This window comes from Tiliqua scincoides, chromosome 3 (assembly GCF_035046505.1).
Source record: "Tiliqua scincoides isolate rTilSci1 chromosome 3, rTilSci1.hap2, whole genome shotgun sequence".
In the NCBI taxonomy this organism is placed as follows: domain Eukaryota; kingdom Metazoa; phylum Chordata; class Lepidosauria; order Squamata; family Scincidae; genus Tiliqua; species Tiliqua scincoides.
Genome location: NC_089823.1, coordinates 183468885 through 183486811, shown reverse-complemented (window position 1 = coordinate 183486811; position 17927 = coordinate 183468885). Strand labels below are relative to the sequence as shown.

The following is a 17927-nucleotide window of genomic DNA, read 5'->3' as shown; positions in this document are numbered from 1 at the left end:
TTACATTAAATTTAGCTAACTATTTCCATACCAAGGAGTACCAATATTCTCTTAAATTTATACTAATATTAGTCGTCCCCTAGTCGCAATATATAGTAATTACAACGTAGACCCATCTGTTGTGATTTTAGTTTTGCTGTCGTCAGTGATACAAAATTGGTAAGCGTACAAGTATCCAAAGGCTAGGTGTAGTTCCTGATTAAAGGAAACACCTGCAGTTTAACTTTATAAATTATGATATTGTTATCTAAATACTGCATAACGGATGACATTGTGCTGAAGCATATGTGGATATGTTTTCTCCGTTTGGTCACCACAATGTTATGGTTGTCCTTGCCTGTCTGATTGGAAAAAAAGATGTGTTTGAGTGTGGCCATTTAGCAAAGTATGGCAGAAAGTCAGTTTTTCATATTTTACTTGGGACTCTCAAAGTGAGTACTGTAGTGTTTTTTTGTGTTCAGGATACAACTCTATTTTTTTGTGTTGGCAGTGGTTGTAAATCTGAGAATGAAACTTTGTTATGCATTGCAAAGTAAAGCTAGCCTTATTCAACATGGAGCTTGTAAAGTAGTTTTCCATAGGAAACTGCTTTCAATATTTGGAAATGATTAATATTTTTTTCTAAAGCATTCATATCCAACATTCTATCAGTGATTCTTTCAAAGAATGCTATGCATGGTTTTATGTATCAAAGAAGTTTTTAAGCAAGTTGTCCTCACATTCTTGCCAGCTAGAAGGTACATCTTTCGACTGAAATGTTGGTGTGCATTAATGTTTGCATTAATGTATTGTATGTATTGTATGTATTGTATTGTAATGTATTTCATTGTATGTATTTTTATATTTAATACTGATATTGTTAGCTGCCTTCAGTGCCTTTGGGGAAAGTTGGGGTGGAAGTCTTTTCACTAAATAAACATTATGTATTTTGATGGAGTGTGCAAACTTGCATGGGGGCAATTTAGCTTCTTACAAGATACTTAATATCACATTATTTTTTTTTCAAAAAATATCTGTTCCCACCCTGAGGTACAAAGGTTTAGGGGCAAATGAAGATTTTGCTGTGAATGCTTTTTTTGTTGATATGTGACCAGTATAATAGCGCTAAATAGTGTCCATGGAAGTGAGTTGGAGTATAATTTCATTTTATACTTGGGTTGAAAAAGAGTCTAGGCTTTCACAATATGGTATTGTAAGATAGTCCCTTACGTTTAGATATTTATCAACAATTTCTGTTACACAACCAAAAGATTGGGTGGAAGGTGATGGCAATCTTACTTTCTTCTAAATATTGTAAAACCGGGAGCAATTACAGGGTCTAAGCTGTCTATTTATGAACATTGTGCGTTTGTTTAGTGAGTGCTAAAATAAGTGAATTGTAAAGTGAGACCCACACCATAATATTTGTCTTCAAAAATTTGAATTAAAGAACATGGTGTCTTCCAGACATTCTCCATCATGGCGGCTTGGCGTAAAATAGCAAATGTCAAACACTCCCATCTATGGCAGCGCAACATGATCGCGGTATTTGTAACTACGCTGCATAATTTAATCCTTCATGTTGATATAATTAAGATGCTTCAATCCTTACTCTAGTAAATAGAAAATTACTAGTTTTAGGGTGTCATTGGGCTCATTGTATGGACTATTTAAAGAAGTCTTTTGAATATAAGAAATATTAATCAGCATAGGGATTATGAAAAAATGTTTTGTGAAAAGTTATACATTGCTAAAGTATAAAGTCTGTTTTAAGGAAAACTCCAGAGAGAAGGTATTCAAACTCTTGTTTTCTGTTGCTTTCCAGAATTTTTCTGGAATTCTACCATGTTGGTATGGCACAAAGACAAAATTACTTTTCTTGTAGGGATTTGTCTGTCTTCACACAGGATTTTTTGGTCTTGACCTGTAAAGAGTTGAAGCAGAAAGAAACTATGCGGTGATTGGCTTGACTGAGTTGAATAAAGACTCTTGTGTATTGCTTAGTTAGAAAGTACCATATACTATACTTAATTCCTATTAAATGCCTTCTCTGATATTCCTTCTGCAAAACTGTAGAGATAGAACATTGCAAATATTTTTATTCCAACAAGAACAGCGTTAGTCTTTATTGAAACAAATTAAACTGCAGTCTTGATCACAGCCTTGTTAGGCATTAACTGATTGACGGTTTCCCAGATTGAAAAAAATGTTCAGAACTTTATATTCATAATTTCCATGAATGTTATAAACGTGAACGACAATGAGTGGTGTGAAGACCACATTATATATTAGCTTGTTATATGAATAGCTAGTTCTCAGTTGGTAAATTACATTTTTAGGAAGGTTATAATTTCAGACTTAATATGTTTTCTGTGAGAAATGGCATTTTGGTCTGGAAATAATTACAGTTCTTGTGAAGGAAAACTAGCAAGTAAAATGCGATATTAAGAATGTTGCATCCTGTCGCCTAATCTCATATTCAAGTATAAGCAAAAATAGTAGATGATTAAATTACAAAAGGAATTTTATTCTGATGTGAAATAGAGTGTTTTTGGAAGTGGGAGACCAAAGCACCACTTGCTGTGAAACTCACTGGGTGGCCTTTATGTGACTTTCACAGATAAGTTTCATGGGAATAGCTACAGAAATGATTGATCATTCTGTCTGGACTGTGGTAGGCATGATAATGCTAACTCTTCATCACACTTACCCTGCAGTTCACTAAAACGCTATCAAGTTATATGCCAATGTTTTCTGCTTTAAAATCAAGTGTTAGAGAATATTCTGGTTATGTTCTGGATACTTCATTTCATCTGTTCTGTGAATGAAATGCATAAATGCTGCCATCTGCATTAGGATTTCCTAAAGGGATGTTTGGCTTCCTAGGGGTTGTAGAGAGAGAGGCAATTCAGGATGTATTCACAGGATGGCAAACCTGACCAGAGAGTTAGCCAATGGCATGGCAGAAATGGAAAGGATTTGTGTTGATTCTTGATGGGTGAGTAGAGTCCAGGCAGACTTCATCATTCCAGTGGTATTTCAGTTGGTGTGGGCGATGGCATTCTTACCAAATCACATTTGACAGCTTGCTATCTGAGCGAACAGATTATTAATTTTCCAAGGTGTAATTTGGCACGTATGATTGAAAATAATTATTGAATTAAAGGGAAACATGAAATCATTTTATGTTGTGTCTGAAGGTACTGAATGAATAAATTGCAGAGACTGTAATCCAACACACAGTTAGTTGCATTTCAGGGATGACCCAATCTGTCTCTTGTATAGGAGTGTGTTTGTTCATGCATCCCAGTACACATTCATAGATCTGCATATAGTGGAGGGGGAATGATGGGAAAGAGTAGTGGGGGAATTCTGCCCTCAGAACAGTGAGGAAAAAGAACAATGCAGTAAGACTGGATTGTCTCCTATAATCCTTTTATGAATAGGATTTAAACGTGTCTAACTTCTCCTGTCTTGTAATCACAATAAATTTTTTTTGGGGGGGGGGAGATCGTGGAACAAAGCTGTAAATAAATATTTCAAGCAAATGTCAGAATTTAATATATTCTGTGTATTTTCATGGACTGCAGTTGCTAAGATTAGGTATATATTTTGCTTATAACATTTCTTCATACATAATATTTATTTGCATTTTCAAAACATGAAAGCTAACAGCCAGTGCTTTTACAAACCATTTATTTAAGCAGAATACCAAAGTACATATTCTCATTAAAACTAAAACTAATGGGAACTAGTAGAGCTTAACTAAGGGAAGATCATGCCCGAAATCTACTTAAGTGCACTGATTTCAATGGAAAATTCAGCCTCAGGTATACATTTGTCAAATCAAACTCCACTTTTTTAAATACATGGTGCTCCTCACCACTACTTGAGAACACATTCAAAATGCATGTTTCTGGTAATTTTAAATAACAAACTTAATGGTACTATTTCACAGAAATAGTTCTTATTATTCCCACTGCACATGCAAAAATAATGGCCTAGGATATAATCAGTGGCACACATGTTTGAAATTCCTATTAACGTGTTACTTTGGTGAAAAGTAAATACAGCTCCAGCCTTGTTATACACAGATTTTTTATACATGGATTTGACTCAACATGAACGGCACTCTGTAAATGAGAAGGAATGTGCTGATCCCTGGAGAAGGGAAAAAATGCATCCCTTTAAAATCACAGTTTAAAAAACTGCTTTTTACTGTTGCAGAGAGATGGTCATACAAGTGATTACAGGTATAACCTAAGTATCCACAGATTTTTCTATCTCAAAGCTGATGGGAAGGGCCCTTTAAATTAAAGGAAAACAGTGGTTTAATAATGCCAGAGAGGGCAGCTGGCTGAAAATCCATCAATCATTCTCTCTGCAAGCTTCACTCCTCCCTTCCCCTGAGCATGTAAACTAAGGCTAAATGGCAGCAATTATCACCTTCTCTTCCCCTTGTTGGGGCTGCTGGTGAAGGGAGAGATTGCTGCCTCGTAGTGAAGCCTAAGTGCCTGGAGAGACACTGATTGCCTCTGTGTGCATTATAAAGGTCAGCAAGGCTTCTTTTAAATCACCAGAGCAAAGAGACTTTGTTTTTAAATTGATTTGCTATAGTGCATTTTTTGCCATCCACGTGAGTTCTTGGAATGGAACCCTCGCGAATAATGAGACTCAACCTGTACTGCAGTTCTTGTGAATAAATGGGCTTATTTAAATAACTAGAATGGATCTAGCCTTTCTCACCTTGCATCCTAAAGTAGGTTTGGTTTCCACTGAAGAAAAGGAAAAATCTAAATTTGATCGAGTGCACTTTTTGGCGTTATACTTAAAACATAGTGGTGATTGCAGTATTTTAGTTATTGTGTTTTTGTTATCAAGAATTGAAACAATTTCATTTGGAAACTGTGAATGAGTATGAGAAATATATATAGTTCATTGTGTGTATTATAAAAAAACTAAGGCTGCAACACAATCGGACTGGTTAGGATTGTTCCCTAAGCTGTTTATAAGGCTATTCTAACAGTTTTTCTGTATCTGGGTTACTGGATGTCATTCCTTAATTTTTTTTAAATTGTGATTTAGTAATGTAAATAAAAACTAAAACTAAATGTCTTCTGTTTTTACTTTTGCTCTCTACCACTTTTTATTTCTTTTTACTACTGTGGTATTTTACTTCCTCTGCCTTAACCAATACCCTTCCCCGTCTCCTTTACCCAAGTTCATTCCCCTTTTGCAAAACTAAACAGGAAGTTAATCACACAAACTTTATCCATTCAAAAATGAGAGTATGAGAAATGAACCTTGGCAATACTAGCAAACACAGAACTAAGAAACTTACTAAGCTACATATTTCTTTATGGTATATTCCACATTTCATTCTTTCTCACCACATAATGTGTCTACATGTTAGTCTTGTCTTAAGCTCCATGCACCTGACATTGTACACCTAATGAGCTGCGTACTTTGATAGTGACTAATAATATCAACTAGGAGTTTTAACAAATAGTATAAATCATAATTCAAACTGAAACATGGGGACAGTTGAGAAGATTCTGTCACAAATAAGTCTTTTTAATTTTATGATTCTTTAGTATTTCACTCAGTTATTTACACCCTTGCCATTTACTGGTATATATGTGGAAACAGTCTGCCACTGTCTGATGCAGTCAACTGATTATAGAATCAGACTAGTCACTGTTTAAATGTCTCACAAGAAGTATACAGAAAATTTTCAGTTTTGTCATGGATGTGAAATGTAAAATTTGAATAGGCTTTTGTAATGGGATTCACTGTGACCAAAACATTTTGAACTTCTTTAGAGAAAGTTCAGAGGCAGCTTCAGAAGAAGAGCAACTCGCTTGAATTGCCGCCATCTCAAAGCATGCAGACTCTCCTGAGAATAGAGATATCCTGTCAAATCTGTTTTATTGTTATTTTCAGTCATTATCTAATTTGAGATAGCCTGGTAGAACATGGTGATTTTTGTAGGTTGTAAAAGGGAAAGGATCACTAATCTCCAAGCTATATGGATTGGATTTGCAGAAGTATCTGTCCCATGATATGCGTTATTCAAAATAGAAAATGATATCCTTTAAGGCAAGGACAAATAAAGCAAACACATTACAGTGGATTTTTTTTTCTTTAACAAAATGGGATCTGGACATTAAAAAATATTAATATTGCTGTTCCCATCAGGAGACCCTTAAGAAAGTTACATATATTTATTGTTTGCTTTTTGTTCAAGCAGCCTTTTCATGAAATTCAGCCTATTCCAATGCTGAAACTACCTTGTGAAATTAGTACCCCATCATGATTAATTTTCTTAATATTACTACAGAAAACTACAACAGCGTCTATTAATTTGTAATTATGCTCATTGTGCTCATACCTCTATGTTCATTTTTTTTAAAAAAAGTAATAATGGAAGATAATAAAGCCCTAACCAACCTATTTGGAATCCATTAGCGTAGTGTACTTACTTCTCTTTGGTACCCATTTTTTAATGTTTCTTTGTTGTCCATGAACATCGGTATATTTGTTAGACATTTCAGACATTTCAGTTTGAACCATTTTTCACTGTAATGTACCTATTTTCATTGAATTAACCTTTTAAGCTTTAAAACTCTAAAAGCCAGTGCACTTGGCTTATCTTTCATATGGTCCTCTCACCCCACTGGGGACAGCCTGCTTCTGATCCTATCTTTTTATGAGGTCAGGTCAAGGAGATCTTAGTCTTTTTGGTGGTTTCTCCACAGTTGTGGAATTCCTTGCTCAGGGAAAACTGTTTAGGCACCTTTCTCTATTGTTTTGCGGACAGTTCCAGCAACCTTTTACATTTGTCCTACGTGGAAGTTCCTAATGATTTGTTCTGTGCATTTTTATATTTGTGCTTATGAGCATGTTAGAACTTGATTTTTTTTTTTACTATTGTTGTAGAATGCTTTCAGTACTATGCTGAAGGAAAGCACTTTATAGATAATAATCATGATAGTAATAATAACTACATGTTCATCTCAGTGCAGTGTGGAAGTAGCTTGAACATAAGTAGCTTCCTTATACTGAGTCAGACTGTTGGTCCATCTCTTGTCCACGCTGATGAATGGTGGTGCTCTAGGATTTCAGCCCTACTCCATCCTTACCTGCAAATGCTAGGGATTGAACTTCAAACCTTCTGCATGCAAGCTATAAACTTTACCATTAACACAATTGGCTCCAGTGATTTAGGCATCATGATTGGAGACTTAAGCATAACAATAATGCATGTCAAAGTGATTAATATTTGACTACTAAGCATTTAAGTCAAGAACTGGAAACAAGCTGTAGCCAAACTCTGTGGACTCTCCTATATACTGGAGCCTCTGAAAGGCAAGTAGCCCTAATGATTTCAGTGACATGCAAATGAGTGCAATGAGTTTGAGTAACCTTTTTTTATTTGACCCATCTAAAGTCTTATAATAATGAACACTTTTCAGTATTTTCAAGACTCTGTATATGTATTGATAGACAATATATTTTTTAACAGTAAGATCTATAAGGGCTCAGTCCTATCCTTTCCCTCCACCTGCTGATGCAGCCATACCGCCTGATTACACACTACATTCTGCACATGCCTGATCTCATCTGATCTCGGAAGCTAAGCAGGGTCAGGCCTGGTTAGTACTTGGATGGGAGACCGCCTGGGAATACCGGGTGCTGTAGGCTTATACCATAGTCTTTCAAGACTGAAGGTTGCCAGCCATCTTCTGGAGAGCAGTCTTGGTGGTCTCCTCTGGGTAAGGGAATATTTGTAAGTCCCTGATGCTAGAATGGATCTACTCGAACCTGCACCCCCTTTCTCTTTTAGGACTTGCACTACAGAAATTGCTAGTGCAGGTCCAAGGAGACCTGTTGTGAATTGGGAGGCTTTAAATCCCCTTTCCCTGCTGAAACCTCCCAATCTGCTCCCTTCCCACTGGATACAGTGCACCCATTTTTGGTGTGGCTGCACCAGTGTAGGGTTATAGCTGCGGTTTTCAAACTCTCCTGGAGTTTGAAACCCACAGTAAGTCCTTGCAGGGGCGGCGGGGAGGCAGTGACGCAATCCCCAGGATTGTGCCGCTCAGGGGGGCTGCAGGGACTGGGACGTACTCACCAGTCCCTGCAGCAGTCGTTCTAGGGTGCAGGGAACCCTGCGCGAGCATCTGCAGGGCTCCCCAGGTCAGCAGAACAGAAAGTGGAGTGATTGCGCTCCACCTCCACAAAACCAGAAGTGGAGCGTGATCGCTCCACTTTAACTTCTGCTGACCTGGGAAGCCCTGCAGAAGCTCGCATAGGGCTCCCCGCACCCCAGGACAGCTGCTACAGGGACTGGTGAGGGCATCTCAGTCCCTGCAGCCCCATTAGAAGTGAAAGTGGAGTGATTGCACTCCACTTCCGGTTTAGCGGAGGCAGGGCGCTACTGCCCAACTTTCACTTGGGAAGCATCAGGGAGCTCTGCAGACAGTCGCGCAGGGTTCCCTGCAACCCTGGGAGGCTGCAGAAGGCTCTGGTAAGTACAGCCAAGCCCCTGCAGCCCCCTGAGAGGTGCAATCATGGGCATCGCGCCGCTGCCTCCTCCCTGCCTCCTGCCTGCCCCAGCCTCTTAAGGAGAAAGAGGCCAGGTCCCTCAGGCTGGGGCGTCACAACACCCCAGTCTGAAAACCTCTGGGTTATAGGATAGGACTGGGCTTTTGTTTAATGATGTTTTGGAAGTCCTGTATGCCTATTAGCTATTTTAGGAAAATTCTGTTATGGAAAGTTAAAACCTTCATTGTTGTATATTTTAAAAGATCATTTAGCTTTTTAATGATGTATTCATGCTGATGTTATAGGATTTCATGCAAATTCAGAAGGCTTACATTGTGTTTTCCCTACTCCTCACAGTGTTCATTGGACAAAGACTGGAGGAGAAGAGGAGGGAAGAAAGTGCTTATGATTTTATGTTGTCATTACATTTGTAGACCAAAAATCCACCCACCCATAAATCGTTCTCACAGATAAGTCAAGGGCAGGCTTGAGCAAGAATATGGATTTTTCTATGACTCTTGGATAAGTTCGGGGGGAGTGTTGGGAAGGGAGTGTCTGACCATAATTTTGCCTGATTTTTACCCAAGACCAGATGCTAAAAATAACTTACCAGTAATTGTTACCTAAGAACCGTACAGTCTCTAATTTATAAAAAATATAGTGAAAGATCATAAGATACACTAATTGATTAACTTTCTAAATTCTGGTCTTCACAACCTTTTGTAAACACTAAGTGCCCCTAAACAACATACCAGCAGAACCATTAATTAAATCATTTAAGGTGCCTGGTGTGTTAAGCCACAGGCTCAACATATAACATACAATTTATAACACATAACTGGGATTGTGCAGTTCAGTCACAGTGGAGAGACAAGCAATAAGGAATGAGTGTTAGCAAGTGCAGCTACATTTGATTTAAATGGAAGCTTTGAACCTTGGCTTACTTTTTTCTCAGAAGGAGGGAAAAAATTAACTTTGGCTGCAGTTTTGCAACCTCACTGCATTGGAGACTAATGGCCCAATCCGATCCAATTTTTTCAGTGCCAGTGCAGCCATGCCAATGGGGCATGCACTGCATCCTGTGGTGGGGAGAAAGTCACAGAGGCCTCCTTAAGGGATGGGAACATTTGTTCCCTTACCTTGGGGCTATATTGCGGCTGCCCTGGCACTGGAAAATTGGATAGGATTGGGCCCTAATAGCCCTGTAATTCTCTCTGCATTGTCCTCGATGTACCTGAACAGCTCTGACTCCTGAGTGAACTGAAGATAAGGCAAGGAGATGATTTACACTTGATTTATTGGCAGAAATTGCTTATCATATAGGTGGGTATCTATGGTGTAGGTATTTCATGAACGCCCACATTCTAGGTTGAGTTTCTTTTAAACAAGAACAGAAAAATCTTGTTAGTAAGCAAGCCAGTATAATTATCTACCCATGTCCTGTTCGGCTAACCATAAGCACCTCCTTTTAGCACTTCTTAACATTCATAGCCTAACTATCCATGTCTGCTAAGCCACATTCATACTCTACTCTTTCGCCACCTGGGCACCTGGCACATTCTTTGTCGGTCACCACTTTCCTACCAGCTAGGGACCAAGTGTCTGCTCTCGCTTCTGTTTACAGCTTTATTCAAGGTCATTATGTGTCGTAGTCATCACCTTCTGTAAGAAGTACACCCTCATGGTGTGTTGTTGGCACATCCTTCTTCTGAAATAACAAAGGAGCCATTGGTAAATAATTTAGTAGCCTTATTCTGTTAGTTCCATTTTCTTTGTTTTCAGGTTTTTTCCCTTTGTAATTAACTTTTGTTTTGAGTTTTAGTTCTGGTCAGGCAAGCTATTAGCAGTAGGATATTGGAGATTATACTTTTTGAATTAATGCTATTTTAAAATATTTTTACATGTATTTGGTAAAAACAACTTCATCAGCAGCTATTTGGTAAAAACAACTTCATCAGCAGCTATTTGGTAAAAACAACTTCATCAGCAGCTATTTGGTAAAAACAACTTCATCAACAGCTAGTGCCAGCAGTTTTCTGGGCAAAATAATAGTTTTAGGTAAGGGTTTTACCATTTTTCTCTTGTATTGATTAAATCAATATAAACATTTTTACAATTTGCTAATTATTTGATAACTTGGTTATTTTAATGGTTATTTTAAACAACATCAGCTTGATCTTGTATGCTGTTATGGTGCTGCCTCAAGCAGAAATTGAACATTAATCAATTGTTTAGAATAAAAATTAAGAAAACAAAAAAGAATGTTTCAGTTGCTGTTTGAGGTAAATACACTAATTGTAGGCAGTTCAGGTATCTTGGCATACCATGATCAGTAACTTACAGAACTTAGAGTGCAATCCAATACTTACCTTACGCTGGCACAGCAGGCTCCTGAGTGTTGCAAATATGCTGTAAAGCACATTTGCAGCGACTTGGGACCAGGTTACTCTGGTGTTAGGATGTGTGCCAGTCTGCTCCTGCTGTATCCTGTCCCTGCACTGCTTGGATAAAGGTAGGTTTGTGCTGGCCCAGGGTGGCCAGCAGGGATAGGAGAGAATGGCAGAACTGGGGTGGTTTTGGACAGTGTGAAGGTGGACCAGTGAGCAGGCTGAGCCTGGAAAGGGGGTGACCAGCCTTCGGCATTTAGGCCATATCTTAACTCCCTCCTGAGCATCCTGGCACTACACTGAGCTGTTCAGATCTGTGCCAGCAATTTAGCTGGCGCAGATCCAAGTAGCCATATTGAGGTGGCTGCTTCTCAACATGGGGTAAGGGGAAATAAATCCCCTTTCATCAAATTGCAAGGGATCCACCTCCTATCCTGCGCAGAATACACCACAGGCCAGCCGGCCTGCTTGTTCCACTGCAGGCTACAGGGATACAGGTACAAGGCTACCTGTATGTTGAATCCCTTTTCTGATCATAACAGCTTACATGAAAAACACAAAGCTGTAAAACCAATATTAATTTAGGACTTGAAAGTTTAATGTAAAAGTTTCAGTAGCACTGAAAACTATAAAATGAAGATGCTAGGAAACTTTCTTGGAGATACTATTCCACGGTTAATGACACTACAATTGAGAAGGTTCTGCTCTTTATAGCTGTTGATTTCACCTTCCATGAATATTTGGCACAAGGGAGTCTGTTACGATATTAAAATGTGGACAGTTTCATGTGGAAGGAGGGAGTAGCTAAGATATGCAAAATTCACAGAGATAATAATTGCACTTTTGAGTGTTCAAAGCAGTGCACGTGCACTATTTTGATGTGATGGGCAGCCCAATCCTGAACTGCCTGTTGCGCCAGGACTATCATGGCACTGAAACGGCTGTCATGGCATCCTGTGCACAACAGGGCAGTTGCTGGCGGCTCTTTGGGGGAAGGGGACTTTTGTCCCATTGCCCTAGGTAAAGCAAGTAGCCCCGCAGTGGGGCTACTTGATTCTGTGGCAACCCTTGGGCTGCTGTAGAATCAAGAGCCTCTGTGTTGGATCCATGGTCCAACATGGAGACTCTGGATGTGGAGGAGCAGAGCTCCTGCGGTCCTGTCTCACTCTCTCCCCCAGAATGCTTCCTCGTTCTATCCCGGAATGCCTCCTTCCTGCCTTCCCCTATCACTCCACTGCCCAGCAGTTTGGGAAGTCATGGAGTGGTGGAGCAGTGGCGGTGCTTGCAACAGTGGTCCACTAGCACCAGTGCTGACTGGAGCTAGTACCAGCAATGAGGGCTTATGACACATTTGCATAATGTGCCTTATGGCACATTTGCAGCATTTAGCCTCGGCGGGAGACTGGTGGTAAGAGCTCAGGATTGGGCTCTTAGTGAGTTATTGGAGATTATTCCAATAGAATCCCCATATTGGAGAGGGAGAACGGAAACTGGCAGCCCAAATTGCGCTGGCACAGTGGGGCTAAGTGACCTATGTTGTATCCAGCATCGATTAAGAGGAGGCTGGAGTTCTACTTGGTATAAGGAAATTTTTCTCCTTATACTGCCCACTGGAGCTACTCAGATCTGCACTAGCTAAATTACTGGCCTTTCAGTTGGCCTTTCAGGCCAGGGATGGGGGTTAGGATATGGCGGAGGCCTGCTCTGCCCTCCCCACACCATACTGCCTCCTCCCCACCTTCCCCATCCCGAAACACCCCCTCCTCACTTCTGTTCTGCCCTTCTACCACTGTGCCCTTCTACCACTGTGCCACTTCTACCAATCATCTCTGCCAGTGGGTGTTGGTGGGAATGCAGCACTGGCAGGCTGGCACAGACCTTTCCACCAGCATAGTACTCCAGAGTAGTCGCAAACATGCTTTATGGCATGTTTGCGATCCTCTGGGCCAGTGCAGAGCCTTACATTAGGATTGCACTGTGAGAGGGAATGGTGTGCCAATAGCAACCTAGTGAGTTTGTGGCATAAGTGAGGTTCAAACTGGGGCCTTCCTGGATTCTAGTTCAGTCTTTTAGCCGCTCTGTGCTACACCAGCTCTGTACTATTATCCTTTATTTTAAGCAGTGATTCCCAAACACTCAGATAGAGTTTGGGCTACTGTCTTTGTGGGGGAGGGATGGTGATGACCCAAAACTGGAAATTGGTTGCAATAACATTTTGGAGTAGTTCTGAAGTGTGGGGAGACTTGCAGAGGGGGCCATGGGCTTCCCACACCTCTGGAGGGCCACAGCAATCTCTGGTAAGTACAAAAAAGTACAAAGCAAGCACTTTTGGCACAGTGGGGATGTGATAGTGGAGGTTCCATCCCTACTGTCACCCCATCCCTTAAGGTTGGCAGCAACAGGGCTTCCCCTGGCTGGGGTGTCGCAATGTAAAAACAGTTAATTCATATTTGCTTTGGTATCTGCAGGATATTTGGAGAATGAAAGACAGATCAAAGAGAAATGACTGGAGATGTGGAAACTAGGTAAAGCTTTCTAATATTTGAAGACAGAGCAAGTTGGGTGGGGACTGCAAGAGACATCAGGATCCTAGAACAAAAAACTGGTATTCTCCTGAGACATAGAGTGCAATCCAGAGAACTTCAAATCGACTTCTGCTCATCCAACAGTACTTTCACAAATCTTTCCTCCTTGCTCCTCCTAAAAATCAATCCTTGGAGATAAATGGCACCTCAGTTGTTGTGGGATGTACATGGAACTACTTGGAAGGAGCAGTGGGCAAAGATGAGACCCCTCCTTGCACAAGTAGAACTGCATGCACAAGGGTCTCTTTGTAACCTGCCTAAAATTGTTGTTTGAAATTTTTTTCATTGATTCACTTTTGAAAGTGTTTTTTGTGTGTGATTTTTCTTGTGAGTCACTGTATAATAAAGCAAACTCAAAGAACCTAGAATTGAGTGTCAGATCACTAATAAAGACGTCACTGTGTTGCAGATTATGTGTATATAACATGGAGTTTTTAAACCAAAGTCTTTTTGAGATAATTGGAAATGCTTCCATGGATTTCAGTGATCTTATTCCTGATTGCTTGATATTTGTGAGGATTGCCATTCACCGAACCCTTGCTTATTTTGATACATTCTGGTGGGATATTGGATAATTCTTTTCTTCTTGAATATCCTCATTACTGTTATTTTCATTATTTATTTATTCAAAATTTTTTCGGCAGTGACTTTGTTTTACTGCATAGCCACCAGTAATATGCCACCAGTGACCTTAGCCAGTAATATACTATCTTGTGATTTTTTTGAGATACTTACCTATTTTTGAGGTAGAACTGAAAGATCAACACATAAAATAAGTTTAAATACTACATTCAAAACTTAAGATTAAATGTTTAAATGCAATTGTGGGTTTTAACATATTTTCAATTAAAACGAGCAAAGCAAATGAGAAGGAATTGAGCATGCATGTCAGTTTTAAAGTGAAACTGCAGATATGAATAATGTGCAGTAATTTTGTACTGAGTTGAAATAATTAAAATTCAGCTCTTTCTGATCTTCGGATGGGCAGCCCAATCCTAAGCTTCCCAGCGCCTGGAGGAACAGTGGCACCAAAATAGCGACCGCTGTATTGTGTGGGTGCTGGGAAGCCACCGGAGGAAGTCTCAGGGGAATAGGATGTTCATCCCCTTCCCCCACAAGTAAGGGTGCAGGAGCTGCAATGGAACTTATCAAGTCTGCACTTGCTATTTTGCCAGTGCAGACTTGAGAATCTCTGTTGGGCTTTTCAGCCCAGAATGTCTCCCCCTGCCCCAAAAGCCCGCCCCACCGCCTGGCGGTCCCACCTTTCTCTGGACAGTGTCCTTCTGGCTCTGGGCCTATCACCAACTGGTGCTAGCTTGGTGCTGGCGCTCCTTCTTCCAAGGGTGCTGTAAACGTGCTTTACAGCACACTTATGACACTCAGTACTGGTGCTGGAGGTCAGTGCCAGTGTTATGGGCCTTTTGGATTGGGTCCTAAAACACAGAATAGAATTTGAAAGAAAGCCCCTCCAATATAAACATTTCTTTGGATCATACCTTATGTCTTCTAAACCAGCATTTCTCAAAGTATGCTCCTAGGAGCCCTGGGGCTCCCTGAGACCCATTGTGAGCATGAGCTTACCATAAGTGGCCACCACCTGTTTGCACCACTCTGTGCATGTGTTGGCACTCTGGGGCTCCTGGAGATTCCTTGCATGCAGTAACAGGGCTCCCTAAGACTTTAGGAGTGTAAAGGGCTCCAGAGACTGAAAAAATTTGAGCACCAATGTAAATTTTTGGATGCTAGAAAGTGTTGTTGAGCAGACATTTAGTAGCTTTAGAAAAAAATGTCAAGGCTCTCTGCCCCACTTCTGGATCCTTTTGTCCCTCCGATATCTATGGTCCTTTGACTATTCTTTGTCTACATTTCTGGGCTGTTTTGGGAATCTAACTAGGATTCGTGACACTGTGAAGACATGCTAAACTATCTGGCAGGGCATGGAGTTAATCCAGCAGTTTGCAAAGTGGTGGGTTGCAACCCACCACAGGCACCAGTAGCAAGGCATTCCCCCTGCAGGGGAGTATCCTGCTCTGATGGCAGTGACTATGCTGCAGCAATTGCAGCTGCGTTACTACCAAGGGGCTTGTTTTGTGCCTGGGGGAAGAGCTGGCCTCTTGCAGGCTCCTGGAGGCTCTCAGCCCCCTCCCATGTCTTCTGTGGCTCTGTAAACAGCCATTATCACTAATCAGCAGCTACTTATGTTATTACTCAAAACCCATATATAACCTGCAAGAAGCCAGCTCTGCCCCTCAGGTATAATACGTACAAGCTTCTCGGTAGTGATGGAGCTGTGATCACTGCAGCACCATCAATGCCCCACTCTCCACAATGTTTACCACACAAATGTTTACCTGGTTCCCAACTCCCCTGTAGGGGTTTGGAAACCATTGAGTGAATCGAATTGTAATTGAATTTTTACATCAATTAATCAAATAATATTTGCATAAACTTTGTATTTGAGACAATTATTATGCATCACATGACTTGCTGAATGTAGCTTTCTGTCTTAAGAAATTTTGGGTTTTCAATTGTGGTAGAGCTTTTGGATTCTTCTGGCCTGATCAATTTTGATCGGTAAATGAGCAATGAACTTCGCATAAACATTTGGAAAATTCTGTGTCCTTTTACAGTATGGACAAGGAGATATGACTTTTTATTGACTGTATCTGAATGTAAAATCCCTTTAGCCTTTTCTACAGAAGATAAAACTGAAGCTCTTTCATAAATCACTTAAATCAATTTCTGAGTTTTATGACACATGAAGGCAATGTGAAAACAAATACTTTAAACTATATACCCAGCAGCAGAAACAACAAAAAAAAAACTTCAGTTGTCATTGGCTTTTGAAATTCAAGATTTAAATTATCCTCTAACCCAGCAAAATTTGACAATGGTCTGACAATGGTTAATGAACCATTAACAATGGTTAATGAACCAAAAGCACATATTAACCAAAGTGCATTTCAAGAGAGCAGTTTACATAATTTCTGTTTCACTTAATTTGCAAGTTATTGTATTGATGCAGTTAGTGAAAAGAAAATGCAAACTATTCTTGGAAAAACATACTACTCTCTTATCAGTGAGATTACAAAGTCATTTTAAAATGTCTGGTCAGAAGAAACCTGTTTGATTAAGAAAGACATCCAATGTAAAATAAAAAGGATCAGTTACTGTCAACAGCTCAGCTTTCAAGTGGTCTTGCACTTAGTTTATTGCAAGAGTAGCAATAAACCTCTGCCTCTTCTTAAGCAGAGGTCATCACTCTTATAGCAGTAATTTGATGTTACTGATGCCTGAGCCAAGGAGAAGGATGGACAGCAGCTAAATCAATGATAGACATAGTTTTTAAATGGAATATTGTAATTAATTTGATCTGTGTACATTAAACACTAAATTAAGTCTGAGTTTGTCTTTTCACATTGGGCGTTTGTGGGAAATTCTGAGAAACGTTTAATAAATTTCAGAATTGTACAGATGCAAGACACAGCAAAATCCTGTGTATGTCTGTTAAGCAGTAAACCACCTTGATTTCAGTGTGACTTACTTGCAACTAAGTGGGTATAGGATTGCAACTATAAAGCTGTAGTTATTAAATTAGAATAATGAATATGGATACAAACAAGTCTAAGTGAAAACTACAGTTACATTTGAATCAAAAAGATTTGTGGCAGGATGTCTGTGATGTGATTTCGATGTCACTGAAATGACACCATGACATAATTACTTGGAAGTGGGAAGGAAAGGTCATAAGGCAAGATCATAAGACATACAAAATTATGCATGGGAAGAATAAAGTGGATAGAGAGATGCTCTTTACACTCTCACATAACACCAGAACCAGGGAACATCCACTAAAATTGAGTGTTGGGAGAGTTAGGACAGATAAAATAAAATATTTCTTTACTCAGCGCGTGGTTGGTGTGTGGAACTCCTTGCCACAGGATGTGGTGATGGCATAAAAGGGGATTGGACAAATTTTGGAGGGAAAATCCATTACAGGTTACAAGCCATGATATGTATGTACAACCTTCTGATTTTAGAAATGGGCTATGACAATGCCAGATGCAAGGGAGGGCACCAGGATGCAGGTCTTTTGTTATCTGGTGTGCTCCCTGGGGCATTTGGTGGGCCGCTGTGAGATCCAGGAAGCTGGACTAGATGGGCCTATGGCCTGATCCAGTCGGGCTGTTCTTATGTTCTTATGTTAAGATAAAGAAATGGAAATACTGAATACGTTCTATTCAGGACTGAGATGTAAAGAGTTATTTAGTCTCATGCGTAATCTAGTGAGGTCATGTTGTTTTCCATTTTTTCTGTAAATAAACTCCCCCCTATCAGAAATTGCATTTTGAATGCCTCTTTATTTTCAAAGGAAGCTTGTAGCATTAGTGGCTGGTGTTTGAAAAGAAAGGCGTCGAAAGGTCCCTTT

At 39.9% G+C, this 17927-nt stretch overlaps 1 protein-coding gene and 1 pseudogene across 6 annotated transcripts in view; both read left to right on the top strand.

Moving 5' to 3' along the window:
- Positions 1 to 17927, top strand: part of RBM20 (RNA binding motif protein 20) — a 191726-nt gene that overhangs the window by 1902 nt on the left and 171897 nt on the right. Inside the window, exon 1 of one of the 6 annotated variants that reach the window (XM_066621034.1) lies at positions 373 to 431. The exons of 4 other annotated variants lie outside the window; for them this stretch is intronic. In XM_066621034.1, the coding sequence (XP_066477131.1) occupies positions 388 to 431 (44 nt within the window). In that variant the 5' untranslated portion in view covers positions 373 to 387. Of the gene's footprint in view, positions 1 to 372; positions 432 to 2908; positions 2978 to 17927 lie in introns of those variants that run through there. One more of the 6 variants, XM_066621035.1, reaches the window with a different exon arrangement.
- On the top strand, positions 7563 to 7683 carry LOC136646209 (5S ribosomal RNA; annotated as a pseudogene).